Below are 13,602 nucleotides of genomic sequence, written 5' to 3' on the forward strand. Positions count from 1 at the left end.
CAACCCCATTTCAAGGCAGCCTCCCAGCACTTGCAAAATAAATGATTGGAGCGGTTATTTCCAATAAGGGGTTTATCCTTCCTAACAATAGGGCATTTATATGATTGCAGTAAACTAGTTTTCCTCCTTCACCTGTGTTTCCTATACTGTTTTCTATGTCTTCCCTCTTCGTTCTTCCCTCCACCCCTGTTCGCTCTCTCAAGTGTCTTAGCATCTTTGTGAACTCTGGACAAGGATTTACTTTTGCAACTCGGGAAGAGGGGAGAGAATTGGGAATGCTTTTTACCCCCAGACTGCCCTTTGAGAAACATCTGTTTCTTTGTGTGTGTATTTAAATTTATGCCTGTTGGAGAGAAAGTTACCAGAAGCCTTTTTGTAACTGTAACTCTTCTACTGTATTTTTCTCAGTCGTGTTTCCAAAGACTGTAGTTGGAACTGTACTTTGTAGTGTTTCCCCCGCCTCCCCCCTCCCTCCCCCCATCCTCCCGCGGGGGAGGGAGTGGGAGCTGGCGGAGATAGGAGAGAAAGCAGGAGCGGATGTGAAGGGCTTTGGTGCTGAACTTGGATCCAGCCCTTGCCTAGAGGGCGCAAACAATCGTCCCATATCCAAAAAGTCTTACGAAGGGCGCCAAAAGTTACTTAAGATAATATTGCTAACCACAGAAAGCTGGAAATCGCGGGCACATCCACTGCTGCAACAAAAGAAGTTTTTAAAGTAGAAATATCAGCATTAAATTACTTTTCTCCATTCTTTTTCAACTAGGGCGACGTGCCAGTTCTTTTTTTTTTTTTTTTTTTTTGAGATTCAATTAAAAGTAAGAATCTTTGGTATTTTGGAAGGAGGCAGATGTGAAGTCTATCTTTTAATACACCAAAAGGAAGATTTTAATCTGCTCTGGAAGACAGCTTCCCAAGAGTACATACTTGAACAATAACTTCTCACTGTGCCTCAGTTACATGTTGGGACTGTCAGCCAGAAACGACTATCGAGGAAACTTGGAGCGCCTTGAAGTTATAGATCCCAGCAAAGGTTCTGTGGCCAGGGATTTTGTCTCTGTAACTCGGCTTAGCTTTTAGGACATTTTCCCCTGCAGAAATCCAAGAGGAACTAAGGAAAAGCGGTTGTTTAGTTTGGAAAAATGGGACTCTCCTATTAAAGGTTTAAGCCCTTCTTTCCCCTCACCTCTTAATAAATAATCTGAAAGATGTCCAAGAATATTTAGAATCGGGGAGTGTGACAATGGTCTCTTGACCATTCAGCATTTATTTTAGCAATAAACTAACTGGAGAACAAGCATAAAATAATTTAGACAAATGCAGAATATTTCCCCTGTACCAATGTTGCTGCCCCTTCATTTAAAGGGGGGGGGGGGGAGGAGGCTGAACGAGAATGGCCTTTAACACCTCCCCTTGACCCTCACCTGCAGAGTGGGCATTCCTACAGTGAATTTCCTCTTTTCAGAGGCTAAGCTCTGTAACTTCTACCAAGGTGTAGAGTCCCCTGTCTGGGTGCCAGTGTCTTTCAATGTGATACACTGGTCTTTCCTTTTGGAATTTTGAGAAGGATTAGCAAATGCAGCAGGCTGCAAACTAGCATGAGAGAGACATGAGGAGAAAGAGATGGGATGGGAGTTTGGATGAAGGAGCTATACTCCCCCCCCCCCCCCAAGTAGGGAGGAGAGCCTAGAGAGAAAATATGAGGTTAAAAAAAAACTGGAAAAGCAGGCTTACTTGGCAACTTGCCAAACCCTAAAAACCACCCCCCTTTTCTGCCAAAACAATACTTTAGCAAACCTAAAATAATTGCAGGAAGCTCTTTTCCATTTTAAGAACTATTACCTGGGGGAGGAAAAAAAGGGGATTCTTAAAAGGCACCCTTCCAGAGGTGTTCCAGACACATGGATGGTCATCAGAGCCTGTGTCCAGTTCTGGGCACGCGTTTGCGGACCAGAATCATCTCTCTTCCCGAAGGGGACATCCCATTAACATTTTTTTTTTTTTCCTAAAAAGAAAAAGATGTCACAGCTAAACCACTGTTGTTTCTGAACGTGATAGAACTTTTTCTATGGCGTCTGTGTTCAAACCCACTTCGTTTCACAGTCCTGGGAGGGAGAACGCTCATTAATCTCCGCCTCCCTTTCTCCAGACAACCCCCACCCCCAAATCCGGTGAATCTTCTGTGTGAAAATTTTCTCCACCACCCCCGCTCCTGAATGCCATCGGACTTAAGCGGCGCAAAGTTTGCAGGATTTTGTGCATAATGACGCCCGCCGACGATCTATTCCCACAGAAAGCTCCGTTGGAGAGATTACAAGGCTTTTGAGCCATACCGCATTTCAGAGGAGAAAAAAAGTTACCTAGGAGGTCCGATTTAAAAAAAAAGAAAAAGAAAATTTGCATACATGCAAATGAACCCTCAGGCCGTGTCCCAGGGTCTCCTGGTGCCCACGCCGCGAACCGGGGGGTACCAGACCACCTGGCAAAGTTGCCCAAGTCCTCCCCCGAGGTCCGCGAAGGTCTGCGGCGGGAGTTGGGGGATGGGGACGAGGAAAAGTAGTTTTGTTTGCTTAAGCACATCCTGTGGCAGCCTATAGCTGCCCGGGAGTCCAGACTGTAACTGCTCCTCACCGCGTTACCCAGTAATGCGCTGAGCGGGGACCGGGTGGGGGGCTGGTGGGGGGGCGTGGGACGGGAGAGCCAGCGAGCCAGGGAGCCGGAGAGGGAGCGAGCGAGCGAGCGCGAGCGGCCGCGGAGCTCGGACCGGGCTGGCCGCGCGGCGCCGCAGCCGCCCCCTCCCCCCGCCCCCCCTCCGCCCCCGGCGGCGGCGCGAGCGGGCGGCGGCTGTGCGGTGCGGTGCAGAGCGGAGGCGGAGGCGGGCGCGCGGGCAGCTCACGGGCACCCGGCCGGGCGGGCGCGGGCGCGGGAAAGGGTGCGCTATGCCTTTAACGCCCGCGTACAGTAGGCATGTATAGTGGAGTGTAGGGAAACTCTAGGCGGGGTTAAAGTTCAGCTCATGGAGCGGCAATAGCGCTGGCTGGCTGCAGTTGAGCCGAGTTGGAAATGTGAACGCAAGAAGCAGGCTTGATTTTTTTTCTCCCCCTTCTCTCTCTCTCTCTCTCTCCTCCTCCTCCTCCTCTCTCCCTCTTTCTCCTTTCTCACCCGCACTCACGCACACCTCCAAACCGCACACCCAGACGCACACGCACAGCCCACCGCCCGGCAGTTATGTATTCTCCGCTCTGTCTCACCCAGGTAAGCAGCTGTTGGGATGCGGAGGGGTTGGGGGGCCGGGGTGGCGGGGGGCTGAGCAGGGGCTGGGCAGGGGGTGCCGGGGTCCGTCACGTCGGCTGGGCCCGGGGCATGTGTCTTGGTGTGTGCCCATGTTTGCGTGTGTGTGCGCGCGTGTGCTCGTGGAGGGGGGGAAGGGGGGAGAAATACAGCTTTAAGAAAGTAACTTTGTTTCCATGCGGGTGCATTCCTCTTGCACGGCCATTTGTGTGGGCACATGGCTAATGGCGCCCTCTTATTAATGCGTTAATTAATATCGGGGCGCCGGACTGCGGAACGGCGGTGCTTTCGGACGCTCCGCACGTGTTCCCGCGGGTTGCAGACCATGACACGCTGAAATCTGGACTCAGCGTTTCTGCAGCCGGGAGGCCGGCTCCTGTAGTTCCGCGGCGCCCGGGGAGGGGGCCGCCGACGGCGCCCACCGCACACCCCGCACGCTCCGGGCATCTGGAAGCCCCGGGTGCGGGAGAACGAGGGTCCCCGCGCCCACAGCCCGCTCCCGGAGCCCGCGCCCTAGCAGCCTCCCCAAACTCTTACTTTTGTTTATTGTTTGTCAGCCTTTGGGGTCCAGCCGCGGGAGGGACGCGGGCCGGTGTCTCCGGCCCCGGCCGGGACAGCGCCCCTCGGACGCGGGCGGGCGGCGGTGAGCCGGCCCCTGGGCTCCGCGGAGCAGGGCTGCATGGACGCGCGTCCCCCGCGCCGGTCGGGTGGAGCCTGCGTTCTTGTCGCTCGTCTCCCGTTTGCTTTCCCGAGTGAAAGTTTCGGTGCCGGGACGAGCCCACGCTGCGCAGGTTGGCGAGCGGCGGAGGCCGCGGGCCGGGGAACGTCGGGCGGAGTTGGGCTCCCGGCCGCGAGCCCAAGCGGCGGCCCGGGCCAGACTCGGCTCCCCCCGCCGCCGCCGCCGCCTCCCGCCACCGCCTCCCGCTACCGCCGCCGCCGCCGCCGCCGCGCGACTCAGTACGCTCCGCGCGCAGGACAGGGGCAACTTTCTTATCCGATTCAACTCGGAGCGTGGGTCTTTCTCGCCCACCACCCCTCCTCTCCATGCCCTCCCTTTCCACCTCTCTGTTGCCTGCACCACCCCCAGGCAAAATATTGCTACTTCATGGCTCCAAAATCTGGTCCCTTTTGAATATATTATTTTCTTTGACTAAAAGGCACGAAGTCAAAAGTGATTTTGCGGTGGGGAAAAAAAAGGAAAGAAAAATAAGTGTGAGCCTTCATACTGTTTTGGTACATTGCGATCTGACCATTAATCACTTGCATGAAGTTGTATGCTTCATATAAAATGTTTATTCACCACTCCCTAAAAAACACACACACAAAAAACCTGCTACCACTTCTTGCCTTCATTTTGCAGGAGATAACGGTTTAATCGGAATACTTTCTGGAAGGCTAAAAAGTATCAATAGATATTCCTCCCCTCTGTAGAGTCTGGATTTATTTCCCACATGACATCTCTTCATATTGCAATATCTAACAGTAAAAATACTGGTTATTTGATCTCAGAAGACTCTTAAATGCATATTTTATGTTGAAATGGTCTGTTTAGGATTTAGGCCTAGCATTAATAATGGATAGCAGTTGCTTTTAGTTATTGTAAAAGTTTTTATTTTTTATTTTCCCCTAACAAACTTCCAAAGTTCCTATTTTAGTAACTTGTGGAAGTATGGAGTGAAACTTTTCAACCACTCTGGCAAAGTTCACAATTGCATATGGATAAGATGCAAAGTGTAAGATAATTTGAATGAGTTGCAAGGACCACAGTGAAAATGCTGAGATTCAAAGACTGAAGTTCTAGCTGGCAAAAGTTTGCAACACATAGAACTTGTAGATAATACCAGTGTGCTGCAATAGTAGGATACATTAGCGTCTTCTCAAGTTAGCTCTCAAAATTAAATTTATATTTTGAGATGGTGCACATAGGATACCTGTGTATCTATGTAGGCCCAAGGTATAGTTAGTTATTTAACAAAGTTGGATTTTCTTGGTTTATGAGCTATTATCACATTAAGAAAGTTGTTTTTTTTTTCTTTAAACATATTTGGCAGTGTGATTGATACATTCACTAGGCCTTCTTCTGGAAGCACCACTAAGAGGAACACTTACTTAGTATATCAGTTTGTGAAGAAAATATATACTAAATAGCAAATGAAGGCCATATATTTTATGATTTCTTCTTTTAAAAAATGATTTACAATTTATTTAACCTGATGGAATATTTATAGAGCTTTAGAGCCAATTTTTAAAAAGCAAAACTCAGGTAGCTTATTGGTCTCTAAAGAAAGTCCAGTAAGCACAGGGATAAAAGTACCCTCAATGAAAGATTAAACTCCATATACGTGTATGCAATTTTTAAAAACTTTATCAGAAAAATGCCAGACATCTTATTTTAGTATACAGGCATATCATAAGCAAACCATGTACCTGGCCACAGCATGGTAACACAGTAGAAATTTATAGGTGAACATTTGAGAAGTAATCCCAGAAATGCCAGCATTCAGTGGTTCTTAAACTTGGCTTACTTACAAACTGATCAACGTTTAAGGTGCTGATTGAAAGTCATATTGCTTTGGAAACAGGTTTTCAGGTTTGTTTTTATTGGGGGCCGGTAACTTTCTCACTGAGTACACATGTAAAACATTCTTTGTTTTCTCTTGACTATTTTGAAATATTACATAACTTATGGCTATATGTGCAGTAACATTATTTGTAAAGGCATACTATTTTTTAAAAATCTAATGTATGCTATACCTGGACATTTCCTACAAGTGAATGATATTCTTTAGTTCTGATGTTTTGGAATATTTCTAATTGTGAGTTGAGAAAGATAACTAGCACTTTAATTGTGCATGTGTGTAAAGTTATACAAAATATTGTGCACTTTTATTGGCGCATTCTTGAAACCTTTGGGGAGTAATAAGTTGTAAAAACTTTTGATGCAAAAATGTGGACTTAGATTATTCTTAATGTTTAGTTGATATAGTTGACCTCATTTAAGGATTTTTAGGATGGGGTATATGGGCATTTGGTTGGCAGGTAAACAAAATCCTCTTGAACACGAATGAACGCAGTTCTCCGTTCTCCGAGAAACATGTTGGGAGTATCTTTGAGCACTTAAATGCCATATTAGAATGCTTATTTAAAATGTTTATTATTAATAAAGCTTTTTAATAAGATAATGTTTTAGCATAAATATGAATTGTTTGGAACTATGCTATTCTTCGCATTATAAAATAGGGCTGAGACTTTAAAATAAAATCCTCCTTTTGGTGAAAGCTTGCTTTGTAGTTAAGGTAGGCTCCATGAGTTCTTTGCATAATGCCATACGGCCTTGGTCCCTAGGATGTCCTATGTAGACAATAAAATCAGTCAATGTGAAGGACCATTTCAAACTCCAAATTTATGTATTTTAGAGCATTTCAAGGATGAGCTCAGAATTTAGTAATGTTTAAATGCTTTGTGGTGTGGCATGTATCTTAGTAGATAAACTGTGACTTGAAAATTGCCCCCCCCCTTTCTCTCTTCTATAGTATGGCAGTAAGAAAGATTTTTCAAACATCAGAAATTGAAAAACGCTAAGGGTTTTTGGTAAAGGATAATATAATTCATTTTTTTTTTTTCTGTTCCCTCTTCACTTAAAGAAGGCTCACATGTTATAAAAGCTGACTTCTTCTTGGATGCTTTTATTGAAAAAGAGCAGTTTTCAAAGTTAAACTTGAAATACAGAGCCTGAAATTTATTCAGAGAGGAAAAAAAGAAATGCCATTTATTGAAATGATTAATTATGTATTTTATTAATATATACTTTTCAAAACAATAATATGTAGTTTAGATAATTGATTATAATTTATTATATTTTAACAGACTTCATTGTTAAAATATTTTACCAGTTTTAACCATTCAGTTTACATTTGAACATCTAAAAATTTAATAATTTTTAATAGTAGTAGTATTTTGGACACTGCAGTTAATGCTGTCTCCAAAGTATATATTTAGATGGATATTACGAACTGAAAAAGAATGCATTTTATAATATTATCTGTCCTACACCCTTTAAAAAAGTCATCAAGTATCTCTTTGATTTTCTTATTCTCTTTTATTTGAAAGTAAATAATTTATCTTTTTGGGGGGTTGTACGGCAGAGAAAAGTTATGTAAGATTAGTGTGGGTTGGTTAATCAAAAGTTAGATGTACCGAGAAAGCTTTGTGGAGGTTACTGTTTAATTTTTCTTTAATTTTACTTTTATATTTACTAAGAAAATGTCAAGTAAAAGAATCAAACATCTTCAGTAAAACAGTAAGAAAAATTTAAATTTTTATTTAAATTTTTATTTAAAATTTAAATTTTAAATTCCATTTTATTTTCAAATTACTTGAATTTTAAGAGGCAACGATGACGGTTTTCCTGGAGCCTCATAAACATTGAATATATCAGGTTCTTCTTTTTCCTGTGAGGAAAAGCCTGAAATATTATTTTGAAAAGTTAAATAATTATTTTGTTTTTTAAGGGATGATCATTACTGAAGGCATTTCACAATCATATCAGTAAATTAAATGTATTTAGTTGCAACACTGTTGTCACAGTGACACATTCTGTTTACTATCTGGAATGTACGCTTTTCTTTGCCCCCCCCCCCCTTTTGTTTCATTCCCATAATATCAGAAATTATGTCTTGGACATAGATCTTTTATTTTAGTCTGATGAATATCAGATTCATCTCTTCTTTTGTATGTGGTCCTCAGACATATTTTTCTAAGTTTTTGACTAAAAATATTTATGTACAACTGGAATACTTAAAAAGGAATTCAGATGTTACCAAAATGACTAAGACACAGATCAGAGTCTACATACAGTGTTTTTAGAGGGAAAGTCTTTATTTTCATTGATCGCGGAGACGATTTCTGCTCCTAGACTTCCATAAACATTGACTGGCATCTAAATGTTTAGGATTTGCCAATCTGGCGGCTGAACCCTGGCTGTACTACAAGTAGTGAGGTCAAGGCTGGAGCAAAATTAGATATGCCTTCCTTGAAATAGGGTTAGGATTATATATTGTTATAAGCATTTCGATAAACTTTACTTACTAGCTAAAGGATTTGCAATGACGACTGGACCATAGAACCTGGGATGCTTTGGTGACTATAACAAAACATTTTTTAATTTTTAGCAATTTTCATCTTTGAGGTTGTGAGAAATAATACCGGTCGCTTTCTTTTTTTTCCCTCTTGGACTTCCCGTAGGGATTCTATATACGATTTTGGTAATTTAATCCTTGCATCAAATTTCAAGTGAAATAAAGATTTTTTTTTTTACGGTGACCATCTGAAAAAAAAAAGTTGTTTCTTTTTGTTTTCAGTGTAGTTATACTTTTGTTTATATTCATTTCCCTAGGATGAATTCCATCCTTTCATCGAAGCCCTTCTGCCCCACGTCCGAGCCTTCGCCTACACATGGTTCAACCTGCAGGCCCGAAAACGAAAATACTTCAAAAAACATGAAAAGCGTATGTCAAAAGAAGAAGAGAGAGCCGTGAAGGACGAGTTGCTAAGTGAAAAACCAGAGGTCAAGCAGAAGTGGGCATCTCGACTTCTGGCCAAGTTACGGAAAGATATCCGACCTGAGTACCGAGAGGATTTTGTGCTTACAGTTACAGGGAAAAAGCCTCCATGCTGTGTCCTTTCCAACCCAGACCAGAAAGGCAAGATGCGAAGAATTGACTGCCTCCGCCAGGCAGATAAAGTCTGGAGGTTGGACCTGGTTATGGTGATTTTATTTAAAGGTATTCCGCTCGAAAGTACTGATGGCGAGCGCCTTGTAAAGTCCCCGCAGTGCTCCAATCCAGGGCTCTGTGTCCAGCCCCATCACATAGGGGTTTCTGTTAAGGAACTCGATTTATATTTGGCATACTTTGTGCATGCAGCAGGTAAGTGCGATGGTGAGAAGTCCTTCCACTTTCTCTTGTGTGTGTTTCTTTCCTGATGACCCCTGTATGTGCCTGTGCACATGCACAGCGTGGTTTCAAAGGTGGGCCAAAGTCAGAACAGCCCCGGTGTCTGGGGGGCCACCTTCATGCAGATGGAAAAGCAGAGCTTTGAGAGAATTCGCACTAAGTTGAGTTCTTTTGGCAAGTGGTGTTACCAAAGGTGTCGGGTAGTCAGTTATGCGATATGTTTAAATCACAATTTTTGATGATGGGCAGAGAAACCTCATAAAAACTCTTGTAATAAAGGGTGTATTTTACCTGGCAAGCGGATCTAGTTAAAAAGCATGTGGTTTGGTAGTGAGGCAATATTTTTAGTGGCTTTTCTTCTGGGAATGTTTTTAACCTACGGGGGCCTCTTGAACACCTTGCTAATTAAGATGAGGTTGGAGGTGAGATTATTGTTATTAAATTGCTGATCATTTATGAGGGAAAAAGATTTACATTAATATGCAGACTTAGTAGCTTTGTATTTAGGAACTTTTAGTGTTGTCTCAGATAGCTAAGGGAAAAAGCAAACCAACTCTTTTAAGTAATTGATGGAGAGGTTAACCTTAAAAGTAACCAACCAGTATAGTGCATGAGTGCATTGAGAAATCCATGTTGATAATTGGTTTAGTGAGTTGCTTTGATTTATAATAAAAGTATTTATTGTTTCAGGGCTGTTTTCAGGGCATGTTTTACCTATGCATATCACAGCAGTTAGAGTAGCATTGAGGATAAAACTATTGAGGACTGGATAAAATAATGCATTTTTACTTTGTTCCTTTCATCTTGTTTTAGACAAAAGGCTCATTGTGTTATGTGAAAGCTCAGATCTTGTGTAACTTGTTGACTTTTTATATGTACATATCGGTCGTGGTAGATCACCTTCATGGCAGTTACTTGAGCCTGATGGAAGAAAGAAGGTTGTGGAATCCTACCAGTAGATTGTTTTGGGGTTCATATAATTACATATTTTTTTTCACAAAGGAGAGAGAAGATTCTATCTGTAAAATCAACACTGTACTGTTTTGCAAAACATTTTTAATTATAAGGATGCAAGCTATATTTTAAAGAAGTGAGCTGAAATCCTATTCTCTATTATTTTTCTCAGTATATGTTTCAGAAAGAGAACTTTTGTTATCCATCTTTCCTTACATAAGAAACTGGAGAAATTAACTTTGCAAGCATGCCTCATCATCATTTGCATTCTGTTGGTAGGGGACAGATAAGTATTTTAGAGGATGTGATCTGTAACTGTTTAAAATGTTTGGGTTTCTGAAAATGTTTATATGTAATTATAAGAAGTGCCTGTTGCTTCAGACAGTTTTGGGTGGCGGTAATGAAAAGGCACACCTCTCAAATGACCTTTACACAGGAAAAGTAGTCCTTTCTTAACCCCTTTACCATCCCATTGTTGTTACTTTGTTTTGTGTTTTGAAAAAGCCAAGTTAAATTTTTTAAAAATTTATTTGCATATATAAGTGGAGATTCTTATAAGGAAAGGCAAGGTGCAAAGAAAATATGGGTGTTCTAAGTGCTGTCAGGGAACATTTTTTAAAATGTATTTAATCTTTTTAATATTTCGGAAGTAAGTATTTTATAAATTATAAGTCATGCTCTAATTGAAAATTGAGGGTGCCAACAGGTGATGCGCATCATGGTATGTTTTGTACTTCCTTAAAGGTGCCATCAGAATGAAATACCGGTTATGTTTTTATCGGTGTGAGCAGTATCCATTCTAGGTTCTAGATGTAAACATTTCCTTTAGATTTAAGAGATGCAACCTCTCTAGCTATTGCCATGACATGCATTCTCTTTTGTTGTTGATGCTGTTACGGGTGCTTTTGCTCCAAGTCCTTGAGCTAACAGTTGCTGGTTGTTTCAATCCTTAAAGGGTGAGGTTGGTAAAATGATGTGTAGACGGTTGCTTAGGAGAGTTAGCATCCTTATTGCTTATGAAAGATTTATTGACAGCAACATGGATCAGACTACCTTTCGGTTTGGTTTTCCTGATGTATCCCAGAATCCCTTGTCAGGCCTGAACGCCAGCCAAGTGCCAGGCCATTGGTTTTGCCGGAGCAGAGCGCAGTAATGGCTGCTTCTCTGTACGCACTGCAGGATGATTGCAAAAGGAAATATTAGGGGCCTTTTGTCTGAAAATATTTCAGATTTGGTTTAAGAGATTTAGAGACCTGTTATTTGTGGAAGGGAGGCTGCCAATACAAATACGAGGTAGGCCGGTCAACTTACATACTACTGATTTGACAAGCATCTGTTATAATACTGAAGATTTGTAAACACTAAACAATGTTTTTACCTCTTTAAAAGTTTTGAGAACTTGCCAGTATTGGCAGGAGGCAGAGACTCTGAAACGTGCTTCAAGAAACATGCCAAAATCATTGTGGCCTTTTCACCTACAGCCTGCTCCCCCCACCTCTCTCTTTCTTTAAAGTGCTATATATTGTTTTCTCCCCCAAAGTCTCCTTTTTTTCCCCATAGCTGGCCACAAAAGGGAGGTGTTTTTTTTCCTTCCAAAAAATGTGTACAATTATTGCTTTATTTCTCAGCCTCTTCTTTGGTAGGAAGTTGAAATCTTAGAACACACATGTAAATGCTGGAAACTAATGCAGAATCAATCTTTTTTTAAAAAAAAAAACGCAGAGGTGATTTAGCCTGAGACTTATTGAGATGCTAAAATACAATACATAAATTACATTCCAAATTTTTCCTCTAAATCCAGGGCTATTCGAACTGTGTGAATTTTGTGGCTGATAAACAGTAACAAGGATAATGAAATCAGAGTGATTCCAAAAGCCTGAGAATTTCATCTCGTTAAAAGTATAAAAGAGCATATTCATTTTAGTTTGGTCTCTATTTGAGTTGTCCTTCCCCTGTATCATATGGCAACTTGGAGATATTATGGTATTGTGGCAAATGGTATTCTTTGTGGGCATGTAACAGTAAAGCTAATTTATGACCAGTCTTTACCAGATGATCTGTATCAGAATCTACAATATACCCGGCACGTGGCAAGGTCACAATTTAAGTTGTTAAGGTCATAACCTTAGCCACCAGGCATTTGACCTTTTAGATAAAGTTAACCTTTGTTCATTAGTAGGCACTCAACCGAGAACTTTCTGGAGAGTTTTTTGTTGTTGTTGTTTTTTTTTAAACTGCTTCTGTGTAACTTCTGGTAATGTAATCAGATTCTAGGGAGCTTTTCAGCTGAGTTAGTTGAATTTTGTAAGAAGTTAGATTTTTAAGAACGCATCTCTTGCATTAGAGGTAAGTTGTTGTATCTACACTACAGAATGACAGTGTTACACGTTATTTTTCATAGTTATTACCTGCTTTTTTTTGAGGGGGGGGGTGTGGTGGAGTAGAATGAAAGCTCTGAAGCAGCTGCTTGGAGATGTTTAAAAATAAAAATTAAACAAATAAAATTATGTTTAAATCAGTTTGGCCTGTGCTAGTTTGTAAGTTGGGCCCAAGCGCTAAATCACAATGAGCATCCTCACTTTTTGCATATGAGGAATTTTCTGAGATTGGAAGTATTTTTAGTGGTCTTAAAATTTACTTTGAAAGATAAATAAATGACCAAAATTTGCCAGCTAATTGCTGTCATTGTTAATTAACCAGTGACAGAGAAAATTGAATTTGTCCTACTGGTAGCATGAGTACTTGGTTAGTTTTAAGGTATAAGTGAACATTTTTTTTGCATGGTGATGTTTTAGTACAATAGTTACTGATTGCTTTCATGCTGCCCTTGTTACTACCTTTACTTAGCTTTGCTTGGACTAGGGTTAGCAATGGTCCCATCACTCACTGAAAGAGCTGTTGCCATGTCTCGGAATTCTGGTACCTGTCCTGTAAACCTGTACTGCAGTATTACTGATTACCGTATCACCTGTACCATATTATTCACCTTATTATGCCAGCGTGAATGCTCATTTTAAATTATTTACATTACTGTGAGTTTTGCTCTGATATGCCACGTATTATTCCATTTCGAAAGACAGAGAGAGAGAGAGAGAGAGAGAGAGAGAGAGAGAGGAGACACTCCCATTTAGGTGCATTTTAGTTTTATTTTGGCTTCGTGATTGCCATTCCTTCATAGAGTAATAGAGAAAGCCATGATATGCAGTTGGACCAGATGGTCATGTTGACAGGTTGAGAATTCACTTCCTACTGCTTCAGAACAGGTGTAAGATTAGGAGTGTCTGTGTATGAGCGTATGTGTGCATCGTGTGCATGTGTGTGCACATCCAGGCTGCACACAGAGTGTTGTTTAGAGCAGTGGAAATGATTTCTTTCTTTTTATTTTTTTTAAATAAAGCTGGTACTT

At 41.6% G+C, this 13,602-nt stretch overlaps 1 protein-coding gene across 28 annotated transcripts in view; it reads left to right on the forward strand.

The window, feature by feature from the left end:
* The first annotated feature begins 2,842 nt into the window (after positions 1–2,842).
* NFIA (nuclear factor I A) overlaps positions 2,843–13,602 on the forward strand; it is a 369,092-nt gene continuing 358,332 nt past the window's right edge. For 13 of the 28 annotated variants that reach the window (XR_004974445.1, XR_004974444.1, XM_036352903.1 and 10 more), the window contains exons 1-2: positions 2,844–3,252; positions 8,684–9,215. Coding sequence is in view for 21 of the 28 variants with exons in the window: in XM_036352903.1 (XP_036208796.1) it covers positions 3,226–3,252; positions 8,684–9,215 (559 nt within the window). In the remaining 7 variants the exon portion in view is untranslated. Of the gene's footprint in view, positions 3,253–8,683; positions 9,216–13,602 lie in introns of all 28 variants that reach the window. The other 15 variants (XM_036352913.1, XM_036352917.1, XM_036352919.1 and 12 more) reach the window with 6 other exon arrangements.

This window comes from Myotis myotis, unplaced genomic scaffold (assembly GCF_014108235.1).
Source record: "Myotis myotis isolate mMyoMyo1 unplaced genomic scaffold, mMyoMyo1.p scaffold_m19_p_2, whole genome shotgun sequence".
NCBI lineage: Eukaryota > Metazoa > Chordata > Mammalia > Chiroptera > Vespertilionidae > Myotis > Myotis myotis.